At 42.1% G+C, this 17,461-nt stretch overlaps 1 protein-coding gene across 4 annotated transcripts in view; it reads left to right on the top strand.

The window, feature by feature from the left end:
- Positions 1–17,461, top strand: part of PHLDB2 (pleckstrin homology like domain family B member 2) — a 195,494-nt gene that overhangs the window by 135,282 nt on the left and 42,751 nt on the right. For 3 of the 4 annotated variants that reach the window (XM_030204197.1, XM_030204200.1, XM_030204196.1), the window contains exon 7: positions 8,634–8,762. The exons of the other annotated variant lie outside the window; for it this stretch is intronic. In XM_030204197.1, the coding sequence (XP_030060057.1) occupies positions 8,634–8,762 (129 nt within the window). The remainder of the gene's footprint in view (positions 1–8,633; positions 8,763–17,461) is intronic. 4 annotated transcript variants of the gene reach the window in all.

A 17,461-nucleotide genomic window follows, 5' to 3' on the forward strand; every position in this document is an offset into this window, starting at 1 on the left:
TTTTGTACCTGGGGCAATGGAGGGTTAAGTGACTTGCCCACAGTCACAAGGAGCTGCAGTGGGAATCAAACTCAGTTCCCCAGGATCAAAGTCCACTGCACTAACCACTAGGCTACTCCTCCAGGCGAGTCATAAGTTGTATGCTCATGTGAAACGAGTCGCTGCTGAGGTCATGAATATATAAAGCATAAAGAGTTATTAAAGTGCTGAGCATTTGTTAGATATACATAGGAATATTATGGACATCTATATGGTTAGTGCGTGCTAATGCTTAGCACACACTAAAAAATGCTAACTCGCCTCTAGCTTGGCTTAGTAAACAGGGCCCTAAGTCTTAGTTTTCTGATTTCTACAAGTTTAAGCCTCATCCAGGAAGACTCCTCTCCCATTCTTTATTTGTGAGGGGAAAAAGCTCGCTGGATCTGGCCATAAGGATGAACCATGTTTGAAAAAAGTAATGTTCAGAACTCTTTTCCTTTATGGTTGGAAAAGGTTCTCGTCTGTGCCGTTTTTAAGGATTCTGTTTCTCGCTGTGGAATAGGCCAGCAGGTCTCACACTTCCTTCACTGGTATCGTTTCAAGACTTTCCTTAAATAGCATGAGACATTTTTTCTACTGGCAGTACAGTTTTTGACACCTGAGTGTAGTCCCAGGCTTCCTTGATACCTCATGGCTGTGCCATTGACCAAGTAATCCTAGACCGGAAGCGGAGATGGCAGCAGACCAGGTTTAATTTTGTTCAGTGAACCACATGCTTTCCCTACCATACGGCTCTTCTTTAACATTTCATGGGTGAATGAACCAGAAGAGAGCTGCAAGTGACATGGCAGCTCATAGGCACTCCTGTGGGAATCCAGTTGAGGGCTGTGATAGAATTAGCATGCGGGAAGGGTGATGCTATTAAACAGAGGAATTTCCAACCCAGTACAAGACCCTGCACTAGCTTCCTGCTAAATTTCCCAGTGGCCTATTCCTAAAGCTGAAAAGGTAGACTAGAAAAACAGAGACATAGAGGACCCCAGCATCTCGGGTTACAGCTGGTGCCCTGCTAATGCATACTGAATTTCCTGTGCTAGCCTGCAGACAGACATCATTCACACGAGCAGGACAGAAGTGTTACAGAGGGTACAACACAACATCTTGTGAGGGAGAAGAGAATGATAGAGATATATTTCACAAAAGTGCAGGTGTATCAAATAATTTGACATAAATATCGCTGTACGGTAGAGTGATTACCTTTCCCACTTCTCCGGTTGTGTTCCTGGATATTGGGAGGTTGCAAAGGACTAGGGCAAGGGAAATAACAGCATTTGTCTGAGAATGTGGGAGGTCTCTAGATTGCCAATCTACTACTACTAATACTACTACCGTGTTTCCCCGAAAATAAGACACTGTCTTATATTAATTTTTGCCCCCAAAAATGCGCTAGGTCGTATTTTCAGGGGCTGTCTTATTTTTCGGGGAAACATCGGGGTTGGCCCGCCCACCCTCCGTCGCTCCCGGAACTAACCTTAAATGCCTCCTTTCACCTTCGCAGCAAGCAGCAGCAGGGTAGGCCACTCCTTCCTTCCGTGTCCTGCCCTCGCCTGACGTAACGTCCGCAAGGGCGGGGCACGGAAGGAAGGAGAGGTCTGCCCTGCTGCTGCTTGCTGCGAAGGTGAAAGGAGGCATTTAAGGTTAGTTCCGGGAACGACGGAGGGTGGTTGGAGGGGGGGCCCGGCGACCAAGGGTGGGGGGGACGGCCCGGGGGCGGCCTTTTCCGGCTCTCGGCGGCCCTGCTTTCAAACAAAAATTTGCTAGGTCTTACTTTCGGGGGAGGCCTTATATCTACCAATTCAGGAAAACCTCTACTAGGTCTTATTTTCGGGGGATGTCTTACTTTCGGGGAAACAGGGTACTACTAATTATTTCTATAGCATTACTAGATGTACGCAGCGCTGTGCACATTCTATGCAGGTACTTTTTCTGTCCCTAGAGGGCTCACAATCTAAGTTTTTTTTGTACCTGGGGCAGTGGAGGGTTAAGTGACTTGCCCAAGGTCACAAGGAGCTGCAGTGGGAATGAACCCTAGTTGCCAGGATCAAAACCCACTGCAACTGTGATCTCATCAGGAAGAGCAATTCTGAAGTTCATTCTGATATAATGTGTCTTGTTTCTAAGAATAACTCAATTTACCTAAGGGAAAATTAGGAAGACTGCAAAATAATTTCAGGAGCGATCCCTTTTGTGCATGAAAATTACTCTTCTGATATTAACACTTCTTAGCTTAGATATTTCTGTTGTGTGTATTATTTTATTGAATACATTGCTTGTAGATAATATTTCATTTGAGTTGGTATGGATTGTTATTTAGTGTGGCCATTTTTTCCACTTTGTTTTTCTACTGTGACTCAACTCTCTTCACTGTCTTCCAGCCCTAATTGGGAGTTACTTCACATGGTCCCAACCCCAAATTTATTGGGTATCTTCCAGCAAGATGTGCATCTGCCAAATGTTTTTATTTTCTACTTAAAATAATGAGTCAGAGTGGGCTGGTATTTTTTTTTTTTTTTTTGCGATTGGAATGGATGCAGCCTGCTAATGTTATTTACAAGTTTCCTAATACTTCTCTGTTTGGCCTCCTGGTGCTGGTATGCAGATAGAATTTCCTATCACTGAAAAAGGGGATAAGTGTGTGCACGAATGTTCACTAGGGGACCCTTTTAGCGTGGGCTAAGAGCCACATGGCCCATAAACATAAAATGGGATGCACAGAATTTGGCACATGCCTTTTAGTAAAAGAGCGCCTAATAATTTCTGACTGCATAGATTCCCTGTACTCCTGGACCATACTGATGAGATTTTGGTAGTGAAAGAAAAGAGAAACTGTTTTGTATTGTGCATGTTTGTACATGTACACATGGATGTTTGTACATGTACACATGGATAACTGTATCTGTATATAGGTGGCTCACCTCTTCAATGCTGCATTCGGAACCTAACCTTTCGAACATATAGGTTGCCCCAATCTGTCTGACCTATCTGATTAACGGTACATTTGTCTTTTTAGATTGTAAGCTCTTCGAGCAGGGACTGTCCTTCCATGTTAAATTGTACAGCGCTGCGTAACCCTAGTAGTGCTTTAGAAATGTTAAGTAGTAGTAGTAATATTGGCTACCTCCGTGAACCCAAATTTAGTTTCCTGTTCACTGTTGTATAATATTATCCAGTGACAGTAGGGACAGTCACTGAGGAAGAGCTTTCCACATTAAACCAAAGCTCCTAAAACTTCCACGAAGTCTGCTTTTCTTTCTTATTAATGCGTTTGCACATTGCGTTGAATAACAGCCCTTCACATTCTTATTGGGGTTATAAAATGCTAGATAAGTCCGGATGGTTTCAGAATGGACTGTATGGTTTTGCCCATATTTGGATTCACAGAGCTCAGTAGGACGTTGTTCCCGGTAGAAAGCATCGTGCTGGTGGCAGGAGTCCCTTTAGCTGGCTTAGTTCTTGTTTTTCACAGAGTCTCCGAGTGAGCGAATCTATAAAATAATCATCTCGGGTGAAATCCAGGACTGCTGTCCCTTTAAATATTCTCCCTCCTCAAGTCTTTTACTTTTCTGTGACATCCATCTCCCACTTGCCCTCTTTTGAGGGTTCAAATGCATGAAACTGTGTCTTTTTTTTTCCCAAGAAGTTGAATGTTAGCTGCAGGAAACTGTTTTCATTGCTTTGTTTGCTGAACTAGAAAGAGGAAACTCTATAAGATGAGACCTGTGCGAAAAATCCAAAAACAAGCCTAGTTTAAGCCTATTTTATATTTATAAAAAAAATGGCATCCAGAACCAGCCCTAAAAGTGTGCAAATTCAAACACCCAAATGTACACCTGCTCCGAAGATGGTGGAAACTCATATGTCTTCTATACCTGTGCATATATCACAACTCTGCCCAAACTATGCCAGCAGGAATGCCTATGCTCAGATGCATAAAGTAGGCACACTCTTTCCATGTGCAGAGGGTTAAGGAGCCCTTTTACAAAGTTGCAGTAAGGCTAATTGGCACTACCGCCAGGGTAGCACTGGCACCCGGCTGTAATTCTGAAGTTTGCGCACGCTGTTTCCTGTGGTAGAAAATAATTTCTTCTTTCTGACCATCTCTTCATCCTTTTTGGAGGCAGTAAGAAGGGTCAGTCTACGCGAGCTCAGGCTTCCTCCTATACAGAGTCCCGTTTGGTTTCTCTGGAAGGTATCTGCAGGGTAGCTATATGGGCTTCGGCCCATACATTCACTCGTCATTATCGGGTGGATGTAGCAGCTCGTCAAGATGCGGTGTTTGGCTTGTCGGTGATTTCTGCTGGGTTGGGGGTGTTCCGCCCTACTTGAGGACTGCTTGGGTACATCCCACAAGTCTCTGGATTGATCTGTGGGACGCCATGAAAGGAAAAATTAATTCTTACCTGATAATTTTCTTTCCATTAGTCCCAACAGATCAATCCAGAGGCCCCCCCCTGGGTTTACTGTCTGTGGTTTTGTTGCAGTTGGTTAGTTTTTTTTTTTTGGGGGGGGGGGGTCCGTTGTTCTGAATGTTCCTTCATTTGATTAAAAAAATAAAATAAATAAATATAGAAGTGGTGGAAGTATGTTGGGCAATTGGTCTGACAATGTCAGGAGAGTTTTCTATTGTTTCCACTCCACTGCTTTGGTATCGTTCATACTGAAGTTCAGTTGGCTGCACAGGTCCACATATAGCAAACCTCGGAGGTTCTCTCTATCTCCACCTGCTGGTAGAGGGACACAACCCACAAGTCTCTGGATTGATCTGTTGGGACTAATGGAAAGAAAATTATCAGGTAAGAATTAATTTTTCCTTCTCAGTCTGTGGATGAGACCCCAAACAGAAGTACATAGGCACATCATTCTGGGGTTACCAGGAATGCTGCGGCTGTGTCCATGGGGTTGCAAAGTAACAGAAGAGAGGGTCCAAAAGTACACAAATCAAGACAACAAAAAAAGCACAAAAGGGCCTCCAAGGCTGGAGCAGTGTTACACTCTTATAGTCAATGCAAGCATGTACTTTCATTGTTTTATATGACACTATTCGTGTATTTTCATGTTTATTATGTCACTTTAATTTATTATTTTTAATAACAAGTTATGTATATTCTCACAAGTTATGTATATTCCCACATGCCATGGACACATGTCCAGCCTTAGATTATAATTATCATATGCATGGACACCTACTTTAAATGTAAAGCTCAATATATACATTATTTTATTTAATACTTTATATGTGTGTTGATGTCTATTATTATCACACTAGTAAAAAAGGCCCGTTTCTTAACGCAATGAAACGGGCGCTAGCAATGTAATGAGTTCCTGCCATTAATGTTTCCACGGTTGTATTCTGAATATAATTGTTGTTTACATGTGTAAGATTTCTTTATATACAATATTTTTTGTGTAAACTGTGTTATAATGTGGTAAAAGTTTTCCTTGTTCAGGCCCTTCAATCAGTTTAACAATCACATCAGAAGAGCTCCTTACTCGTGAGAATGCAACACACAGTTGCCCATGTGAGAGATTGAGAGTGACAGTGTGTTTTACAGACAGTGTAAGAGAGAGATACACAGAGTGATTGTGTGTGTGTGTATGTGTTTGAGTGACAAAGTGATTAAATGTTTGTCTTCCCTTCCGTTCTGTGCACTTGCCTCCACTGATGTTCATACCTTCCTGTATATATGATTGTTTGTTAGAGATTCAATCCACTCCACTTCCCTCCTCCAAGTTCCGTTCTGTCTGATTGGTTCTTCGTTCCTGTGATGTCGCGTTTGTTTGCTTGGCAACTATGCAGTGTTCCATTTCCTCGACGTGAGGGCGGGGACAGTGAGAGCCAATGAAACGCTGAACTCTACAGACTTACGAACCCTACACTGCCACAGTGCCACAGAGTCAGCTTCAGAATGTTGGAGGTGCTTTTTATTATATAGGATATGTCATCATTGTTATTAGCATATGTATGAACATAAATTAAATCTTTCTTGATCTTTTATATATATAATTTTTAATTTTCATTTGATCTTGATTATCATGTGCATGGACACCTATTTTTAATTTATAATTTTGTATATTGTTTTTTTTGTGTTTTGTCAGACCCCTGAGGCAAGTGCCCCTTTGCACCGAAACGCAGCCCATGTCGGGTCCATTTCATTAAAGATTGTACCATTGTTCCAGCCTTGGAAACCCTTTTGTGCTTTTTTTGTTGTCCATGGGGTTACAGCCAACAAAAGAGTGCTAAGCTGTGGCCTAAGGGGAATTCTATGACAAACCACCTAATTTTAGGTGGTAAGAATGTGCATAAATATTTGTATTGTAGTCATTTGCATGCATATGTTAACACAGCTAGAAACTGCTCATTTACACACATAAGCAGTACTAGCAGTACCTCTTCCACAGTCAGAGTTGATGGTAGAGTGGTGATAACAGGTTTAACAGAGGGGTGCAGAAACAAACAGGAGACATTCTACTGCAGAAGCAGAACAGGCAGCAGCACCAGCAGAGATCCAAGGAAGAACAAACATAGCAAAAGTTTATCCAAATGTCAACTTTAATGGAAACAGGACCCAACCTGCTAAGTTTCGGAAAAACCATCATCAGGGGTTACATAGGTATAGGTTTCCACAATACATTCACAAATTCAAAACATGTACTGCAATACCTGTCTTTAAAAGAAAAATGAGGTCCAATGTCAAAAGTAAAAGAATGCAGCTAACAGCATCTGCATAGAAATTGGAATTGGACCAGAGATTTTTCCTGGCCTGGTGTCACTTTAGATTTTCTACAATGGATTGGGTGGGGGGGGGGGTGAACTTAGAGGGTGACATCTCAGGTTCTGGGGGTGGACAGACCTTATTGTGCACCATCCAGATGTTATTTTGTAACGTGGCACCTAAATGTGATGATGCATAGTTTGAAAATGGGTGTACACACAGGCAGTCTGAGCAGAGCATGGGCAGGACACAAGGTCACCCCTGGATTCTATATAGCATGATTTAAGTTGCATGCACAAATCCGATCGAATTCTAGATTTTTGCATGCAACGTAATTAGTTAACAAGCCAATCAGCACCAATAATTGACAATTAACAAACAATTATTGACACTAATTGGCATTAATTAGAATTTACACGCACAATTATCTAAGCGTATTCTGTAAAGTGATGCATGTAAATTCCAAGTCACATAGTTGAAAATAGGACGTGGCCATGGGCGTGGAATGGGTGGGTCGTGGGTGTTTCTAAAATCTGTGCATGTAGTTATAGAATACACCCAGTCCCCACCTAATTTAGGCATTGGCATTTACACCAGGTTTTACTTAGCGTAACTGTCTGCGACTAAATTTAGTCGCACAGATGGGAACTCGACAAATTCTATAAACCATGCAGAAATTTAGGTGTATGTTTTGGTGCTGATTTTTTAGGCATGATATATAAAATTTAGCCCATAATGTGCATAAATTATAGAATACTATAATTTATGTGAGTTGTACAACAATCTAGGCACAAGCATTTATACCAGCTCTATAGCTGGTATAAGTGCTTGCAAATAAAATATAGTCTCCCAGTAGATGCCTTATAGGTACCCTGTTATAGAATTGTCCTAAGACACTATACACAGTTATATAGGGCAAATGTAAAACATACCGCAGAATGGGGTGTGCATTTGTTACCACACATTCAGCTCATTATCATGTGTTTTTTTTTAAACCCTATTTACTAAGCTGCGCTAGCATCTGCCGTGCGCTAATGCCGACACAACCCATTCACTTTGAATAGGCTGTGTTGGCATTGCTGTGTGGCAGCCACTAGCGCAGCTTGGTAAACAAGGGGTTAGTATGTGCAAATTTGATTTAATATGTGTTAATCTAAGAGTTAATACAGTCCATCTTCAGGGCAATGGATTACATAGAGGGAGGCAATGTTCATTGATCTGAAAATCCAATGTTCCTGATGTTTTGTATTTTCATATTGTTTTTATTTTTATTTTTTAAATTTTTTATCTTTTTTAAAATGCTCTTTTATTTTTTCAGCCACTGTCCATTGTTCCCAGTATTGATTATTCTGCTCTTCGTTGCTCCGCGGATGGACTGTACTCATACAACTGATTTTTACATGTTCTCTAATATGCGTTCAGTTTTTGTTCAAATAAATATCTGGAATGAACTACCGAAAGGTCCAAAATTCAGCAAAAAGCTAAAAAATATGAAAACAACCCCTTTTATTTTTGGCCTGTGCTCATTTCTAACAGCAGAAGAGGGGCTCACTAAATTTTTAACCTTGTTTATCAAAGCATGTGTATTCAAGAAAAAATCTACTTAAAGAAGAATCTGTCATGCCTGAGCTACAATTTCCTGCACATCTTGAAAGAGCTGTTTTTTAACGGAAGCTTACACAGCTTTTAATCTTCACTACTTTGTGCGTGTGAGCATGAATCCAATGAATTAAAACCGCTTTGCTTGTTTCTGGATTTGTTGCTTTTCAGCGTCTGTGTATGATCTTCTCATGAGACCATGTCCAGGATTCATCACTAATGTTGTTGTGTTCCATCTAACCACCGCTAACTAGGTCATTCATTTTCTGGTTCATACTTTAGGAGAAATTAAAGCTTGATGCTGAGAGGGAAAAGCTAGAAAGGCTGCAGGAGCTTTACTCTGAGCAGAAGACCCAGCTTGATAATTGCCCTGAGTCCATGAGGGAACAGTTACAGCAACAGCTGAACAGGGTCAGTAGCAAGCTTGAAGAATTCACCAATTTATCCTTTTGACATTAATATTGTTGCCATGTTAGTCCATTTGGAAAGTAACTTAATATATGTCTTAATTAGCTTTTAAGAGATGACACTCCCTTTCATTAGGTCAAAATAAAATGAGCAGATAAGGGCTTGTAGTTTGGTCCAGACCGGAAGAATTGTTTGAGGGTTTTGCTATCCCATTAATCACATCTCTCATTTTTTTCCCAAGGCATCAGATAGTTTAGGTTGGCTGTTTTTTGAAACTCATGCAAACAGCATATTAGATTACATTCAGGTTTGATAAAACCCTATCTAAAAATGGTTAGACACTGAGGATTATCTAAGGTATGGGGAGGTGGAGTAAAGGGCCTGCTTTACTGAGTTTTTCTTTCCCATTCTGTGTCTGAGGATAAAAGGAAGCTTAGTAAATCAGGTCCACAGTGACTTGTCCAAAGTCACAGGGAGTGCAGAAACAAGATTGGAACACTGGTCTTCCCGGCTCCCGGCTCCCAGCTCTTTGCTCTAACCACCACCACGCTAGTCCTGTCCTTTCTTATAACAGGCTCCAGGAAGTCTTGTTCATGGCCATTAACATCTTTGATCTTGATGGTAATTACTTGCATGTGCCACTAAAGGATTTTCCATTCATGTCTTTCTTGTACTCATGTCCACTGCAGGATGTTCATGGTTTGACACTAGCATTTCATACATGCTGACTGACAGTCTGCTATGTGTTGTGGCTTATGTGCAAGTTGCAGCATTTGCATAGAATTCAGCACCTACTACCCAATCACCCTCCCGCAATCCTGATTGTGCGAAAAGGAGAGGAGGCAAATATGATGGGAGGAGAAAGAGAGATGATGAAAATGATAAAGGGGATGGGGCGACTTACCTATGAGGAAAGGCTAAAGCGGCTAGGGCTGTTCAGCTTGTAGAAAAGATGGCTGAGGGGAGATATGAAAGAGATATGAAAGAGGTCTATAAAATAATGAGTGGAGTGGTGAGAACTAGGGGGCAAGCAATGAAGCTGCAAAGTAGTAAATTTTAAATGAATTGGAGAAAATATTTCTTCACTCAATATGTAATTAAACTCTGGAATTTGTTGCCAGAGAATGTAGTAAAAGCAGTTAGCTTAGCAAGGTTTAAAAAAGGTTTGGATGGTTTCCTAAAAGAAAAATCCATAAGCCATTATTAAAATGGACTTGGAGAAAATCCTCTGCTTATTTCTGGGATAAGCAGCATAAAATGTATTCTACTGTTTTGGGATCTTGCTAGGTACTTGTAACCTGGATTGACCACTGTTGGAAACAGGATGCTGGGCTTGATGGACCTTTGGTCTGTCCCAGTATGGCAACAGCCATATTCTTATATTCTTAGGGGAGCTGTGGTGGGGGGGGGGGGGGGGCTGAAGCTAGCTCATGGTGGGAGGGGATGAAAGAATCGGGAAGGTCTACCACAGAGATGGAGAAGAGGTGGGATTATGTACCTAGTTGGGGGGGGGGGGGGTATGTGCTAGGAGGAAGCCTTGGGGATAGACAGAATTGGAGGTTTTGCGAGTTAGGAAGTGAGAACAGGGGAGGGGGAACTGCAGAGGGCAGAGAGTGTGCTGAAGGGTAGGGAGAGAGATAAGGGGTTTAAGAGAGAGGGGTGGGAGCAGAGAGAATTAAGGATATCTTTTCCTTATTTTGCAGCATCACTCCTTGCAATAGACAGCAAGATTACTGCTAGGAGTCATGGGTGTCATTTTGAACCTGGGCCTGGCATGAACAGGAGAAAATGGGGATTGCACTATTCCCATGAGACTACCAGGGACCCGTTAAGAGCCAGAAAAGTGGCATCAGTGGGGTTGGGGAGTCTGCCAGGGAGGGGGTGAAATTTGGGGGGAGTCTGTAATAGGGGGATCCTTTTGGGGGAGTGTCATAAGGTAGTTGTGCTTATGTCAGTGGGTGGGGAAAGTTGGCCTTGATCATTACATTTGCACCTCCCAGCAGGCTGCATTCCTTGGAGCAGGTATAAATGTGGATGTGTAGATTTTTTCATATGACGCCCAGACCACTCCCTCTACATACCTTGACCATTTTCTCTTGCTGTCTGAACGTGGTGAGGATCATCATATGTAAATAGTAGTCTTCTAAAATTTGCATGTTTAGGTGATCTACACGATTAAAAGCTACTATTAACATATGTGGATGCTCCTGAAATGAGGACCAGAGCCATTCCAGTGTGATAGCATACACCAAAATAGTGTCTGCCTCAGGTCAGCCAGCTTCATAAGAATAGCCATACTGGGTCAGATGAAAGGTCCTTCTAGCCTAATATCCTGTTTTCAACAGTGGCCAATCCAGGTCACAAGTACCTGACAGAAACCAAAATAGTAACAACATTCCATGCTGCCAGTCCCAGGGTAAGCAGTCACTTCCCCATGTCTATCTCCATAGCATTCTATGGACTTTTCCTTCAGAAACCTGTCCAAACCTTTTTTAAACCCAGATATGCTAACTGCTGTAACCACATCCTCTGACAACGAGTTCCAGAGCTTAACCATTCGTTGAGTGAAAACAGTATTTCCTCCTATTTGTTTTGAAAGTATTTCCATGTAACTTCATTGAGTGTCTCCTAGTGTTTGTACTTTTTGAAATAGTGAAAAATTGATTCACTTCTACGCGTTCTACACCACTCAGGATTTTATAGACCTCAATCATATCCCCCTCAGTCGTCTCTTTTCCAGGCTGAAGAGCCCTAACCTCTTTAGACTTTCCTCATATGGGAGGAATTCCATCCCTTTTATCATTTTGGTCGCTCTTCTTTGAACGTTTTCTAATTCCACTATATCTTTTTTGAGATACGGCAACCAGAATTGAATGCAGTACTCAAGGTAGGATAACACCATGGAGTGATACAGAGGCATTACAGTATTATTGGTCTTATTTGCATCCCTTTCCTAATAATTCCTAGCATCCTGTTTGCTTTTTTGGCCACCACTGCACACTGGGCAGAAGATTTTAATGTATTATCTACGACACCTAGATCTTTTTCTTGAGTGCCAACTCCCAAGGTAGACACCTTATGACACTCCCCCAAAAGGATTTGGATTATTCTTCACAATGTGCATCACTTTGCATTTGTCCACATTAAATTTCATCTGCCATTTTAATGCCCAGTCTTTCAGTTTCCTAAGGTATTCCTGCAATTTTTCACAATCCGCATGTGTCTTAAAAATTTGAACAGTTTTTTGTCATCTTCAAATTTAATCACTTCACTTGTCATTCCGATTTTCAGGTCATTTATAAATATGTTAAATAGCACTGGTCCAAGTACAGATCCTTGTGGCACTCCACTATTTACCCTCCTCCATTGAGAAAAATGGCCATTTAACCCTGCCCTCTATTTCTGTCCAATAACCAGTTCCTAAACCACAACAGAACATTGCCTCCTTTTCCCATGACTCTTTAATTTTCTCAGGAGTCTGAAAATCTAGATACACTATCCGCCTTATTTTTGAAAGAGAAAAACGCCTATAGTGCGACCTAAATTGGGAGATAGACGTTTATCTCGCAAAGGCGCCCAAATCAGTATAATCGAAAGCCGATTTTGGGCGTTTCCAACTGCACTCCGTCACGGAAACGAATAAAGTTGATGGGGGCATGTCGGAGGCGGAACTGGGGCATGGTTATCAGCCGAGGAGAGATGGGCGTCTTTAGCTGATAATCGGAAAAAAAAAAAAAGGTGTTTTGACCGCGATTTTTGGTCACTTTTTTGGACCCTTTTTTTCACGAACAAGTCCCAAAAAAGTGCCCCAACTGCCCAGATGACCACTGGAGGGAATCAGGGATAACCTCCCCGGACTCCCCCAGTGGTCACTAACTCCCTCCCACCAAAAAAACCCCACTTTAAAAACTTTTTTCCAGCCTGTATGACAGCCTCAAATGCCGTACCCACCTCCACGACAGCAGAATGTGTTTGATTCTGTCACAGCCTTTCCCTGGGTCAGATGTGGCTCTCGGGTGCAGTACAGGGTCACAGCATTGCATTGTGGTGGGTGTAGGGTATTGGGCTCCGTGATTTCATTAGCTTGTGTTACAGTCTCACGATGTTGGTAGTTGGTAGGCTCTTCTCCCATGGTGCTTTTCCCCCTGCCAACTGGGTCAGAGTGTGCCCTGTTGTGTTTCCTGTTGTAGTCCATGCGGTAGTGGCCATTTTTGTAAGCCAGTTTTAGTTCCCTTTCCTGTGTTAGCCACGTTAGACAACTTAGTTCTTACCTTGAATGTGGCTGAAAGAGGGCATTTTACAGCATTCTGCTCATCTCAGTACCAGGGAGACTCGTTGCCAGTGGGGCTGGGGCACAACCTCTGATCTGCAGTTAACTGTGTGTAAACGTGGTTATTCCAATAAAGGACATTTCGGAGAGATTAGTCTTCAGGTGTCAACTGGTGTGCCAATGATATATAGCAGCAACCAGTCCTAGAGGCCTGCGTGTATGCAGGTCCCTGGAGCACTTTTAGTGGGTACCGCAGTGCACTTCAGCCAGGTGGCCCCAGGCCCATCCCCCCACCTGTAACACTTGTTCTGGTAAATGGGAGGCCTCCAAAACCCACTGTACCCACATGTAGGTGCCCCCTTCACCCCTAAGAGCTATGGTAGTGTTGTACATTTGTGGGTAGTGGGTTTTGGGGGAGGGGGATTGGGATTGGGAGCTCAGCACCTGTGGTAAGGGAGCTATGCATGTGGGAGCTTTTTCTGAAGTCCACCGCACTGACCTAGGGTGCCCAGTTGGTGTCCTGGCATATCAGGGGGGCCAGTGTACTACGAATCCTGGCCCCTCCCACGACCAAATGGCTCGGATTAGGACGTTTTTGAGCTGGGCATTTTTAGTTTTCATTATCGCAAAAAAAAACAAATGCCCAGCTCAAAAACGTCCATTTTTTCGAAAATACAGTTCGGCCCGCCCCTTCACGGACCTGTTCTCGGAGATAAACGCCCATGGAGATAGGCGTTTCCGTTCGATTATGCCCCTCCACATCAACTGGCTCACCTTTATCGACATGTTTATTCAAGCCTTCAAATAAATGAAGCAAATTGGTGAGGCAAGACTTCCATTGGCTGAATCAATACTGAACCTGTCACATTAAACCCTGTTTATCTATGTGTTCCATAATTTTATTCTTTATAGTAGTTTCCACTGTTTTGCCTGACGTTTGCCGGTCTGTCATTTCCTGGATCAGCCCGGAACCCTTTTTAAAATCAGCATTACATTGGCCACCCTCCAATCTTCAGATACTATGGGACGATTTTACAGGTTACAGATCACTAACAGCAGATCAGCAATTTCATATTTGAGTTCATTCAGTACCCTAGGATGCATGCCATCTGGTCCAGGTGATTTAATACTTTTTAATTTTTTTGATTTGGCTCAGTACATCTTCCAGTTTCACTGAGATTTTTCAGTTCCTCTGCATCATCATCCTTGAAAACCATTTCTGGTACAGGTAGATCTGTTACATATTCTTCTATAAAGACCGAAGCAAAGAATTCAGTCTCTCTGCTATGGCTTTCTCCTCCATGAGTGCCCCTTTTGCTCCTTCATTATCTGACGGTCCCATGGATTCCTTCACAGGCTTTCAACCTAATGTTCCAGAAAAAAATTGTTACTACAAGTTTTTGCCTCTGTGGCAAATTTCTCTTCATGTTCTCTTTTAGCCTTCTTTCTCAATGCTTTGCATTTAACTTGACAGTGCTTCTGTTGCTTCTTATTTTCTTCATTTGGGTCCTTTTTCCATTCTTTGAAGGACGTTCTTTTGGTTCTAATAGCCTCTTTCACTTCACCTTTTAACCATGCTGGTTGTTGTTTGCTCTTCTTTCTACCATTGTAAATACATGGAATGCATCTGCTCTGGACTTCCAAGATGGTATAGACAACATCCATGCCTCGTTTAAAGTCTTAACCTTTGCAGCCAATCCCTTTTGCTTCTTTTTAGCCATTTTCCTCATTTTATCATAGTTTCCCTTTTTGAAAATGATATGCTTCTACAGTAGATTTCCTTTGTGACTTCACTCCAGATATTAGCTCATATTTGATCATGTTATGATCACTGTTTCCCAGTGGACCCAACACTGCCGTTTATTCCACTAAGGACTAGATCTAAAATATCTCCCCCTCTTGTCGGTTCCTGAACCAGTTGCTCCAAGAAGCAATCCTTTATTACATCTAGGAATTTACCTCCCTAGTGCTCCCTGATGTAACATTTATCCAGTCAATACTGAGATAATTGAAATAACCCATTATTATACTGTTGCTCAATTTGCCAGCTTTCCTAATTTCTGTAAACACTTCTTCATCTGTCTGTTCATTCTGTCTTGGTGGACACAGCCCTACCAGAATACTCCTTCCCTTCACACATGGAATTTCTATCCATAAGTATTCCACACTGCTATCTGATTCATATAGAATGTTTATTTTGTTTGACTCAATTCCCTCTTTAACATAAAGCACAATCCCCTCCTCCAATTTGATCCACTCTATCATTGCAATATAATTTGTACCCTAACAGTGTCCCATTGATCGTCCTCCTTCCACCAGGTCTCTGAGATGCCGATTATATCTACCTCTTCATTTAGTGCTATATACTCTAAGTCTCCTATCTTATTTTTTAGGCTTCTAGCATTGTATACAGACACTTCAGATTGTGGGTTCTTTTCTTGCATCTACAAGCTGCTTGGAAGTTGATGGGGATAATGTGCATCCTTTACTCTGCTCTCTCCTTAAACACTCCTGGTTTCACCATTGTTGAAACCTCTGTATTGGGATTCCCTGTATGTCCTGTTTCAATATTATCCTTCAAGGATACTCCACACTAAACCATGTGCTCGTGGGTGACTGTCAGCATTCCCCCCCCCCCCCCCATTTTAGTTTAAAAGCTGCTCTATCTCCTTTTTAAATGTTAGTGCCAGCAGCCTGGTTCCATCCCGGTTAAGGTGGAGTCCATCCTTTTAGAATAGGCTCCCCGTTTCCCAGAATGTATTTATTAGGATTTATTTACCGCCTTTTTGAAGGTGGTATACTGTTGCCCAGTTCCTAACAAATCTAAATCCCTCATCCCTGCATCATCATCTCAACCACGCATTGAGACTTCGGAGTTCTGCCTGCCTCTTGGGTTCTGGGCGTGGAATGCGCAGCATTTCTGAAAATGCTACCCTGGAGGATCTGGATTTAAGCTTTCTACTAAGACCCTAAATTTGACTTCCACAATCTCCCTCCCACATTTTCCTATGTCATTGATACCCACATGTACCAAGACAGCCATCTCCTCCCCAGCATTATCTAAAATCTTATCTAGGTGATACATTAGGTCTGCCCCCTTCGCACCAGGCAAGCAAATAACCACACGATCCTCATGTTCACCAGCCACCCAGCTATCTACATTCCTAAAGATCGAATCACCAACTGCAACAACTGTCCTAACTCTTCCGTCCTGGGCAGAAGTTCCTGGAGAAACAAACTTTGTTTTGCATATATTTACAAAATAAAGACAATTTCCAAAAGCCAGTTATCCAAGTAAGTGGGCTGTTTGAAAATGAACAATACCGTGTGGTCCCCGCAATTATTAATAAATCCAAGCTGTCTCAGAAATGTATGCGAGTGGAGAAAAAGACCTAAGAATAGGAGCTTAAATTTATGCATGAACTGCATTCACTGTATGCTCGTTTAATTATATTGGTCAGAAAACAGTTCCACTGAGCAAAAAGAGTAAGAATATCAAAAATATCCCAAAAACAAAAATCAATAAATGGTAGGGACCAACATAGTCAGAGAAGTGTAGAGATGAAAGGTGGAAATGAAGCTTGATCAATCAACCAGTATCACTATATCCACGGTATTACATCATCTGCTTATCAAATCTTGCTTCTTGCCACCCCAGTCAAAGGCTTAAGACTTCATAAATTCCCACAGAGGCCCCCTGTTTCACGTAGTATCTGTACCAGAGGAGAAGAACCATCACGTTTCTTCTACTTGACTTTTAGGGGACCACATGGTATTGTTCTTTTTTAGGCAGTATGTTTATTTTTTGATTTTCTGGATTTCTGAACTGCCTGTTCCTCTTATTTAGTGGGCTGTTTGAAAATGAGCCACCCTCCCTTCAGGTAAAGGCATGTGCTCATGCTTCCCTGAGTTTTATTGCTCTTTGCCATCCCCTCCCCCCCCCCCCCCCCCCCCCCCCAGAAGCTGCCAGCCTAGGCATCCACCTAATTTTCTTACTGGTTAAGCCTGCCCGGACTGGATGGACCAATTGGTTTTTCATCTGCCTCATTCACTGTGGTACTGTGCAGCCTTGCCATGGGCTAGCTCAGTGTGCTATCTTCTTTCAGCAGTCTGGGTCAACACCTCAAGCTTAATGGAGAAATCTTGGGAACCTAGGGGGCTTCTTTAATCTACAGTAATAAGAGCTTCATTCCAAAACCTGTGAATAACATTTTTTTCAAAAACAAGTTTAATCCGGAAACAGACTGCCTTCATAGATAGCCATTGGAAGTGTGAAATTTACAAAAAGGCTTTTTTGTAAGGTATTTGATATTCAGTGAAAAAAAACTTCCTATGTTGACTAGAATTCTTAAACATAAAAACATTCATTTATCCAGAAAACAGCTTTCTGCATTTAATAGGTTTTGGAATGAAACTCTTCAGTTCTACGTAT

This window comes from Microcaecilia unicolor, chromosome 5 (genome assembly GCF_901765095.1).
Source record: "Microcaecilia unicolor chromosome 5, aMicUni1.1, whole genome shotgun sequence".
Taxonomy (NCBI): domain Eukaryota; kingdom Metazoa; phylum Chordata; class Amphibia; order Gymnophiona; family Siphonopidae; genus Microcaecilia; species Microcaecilia unicolor.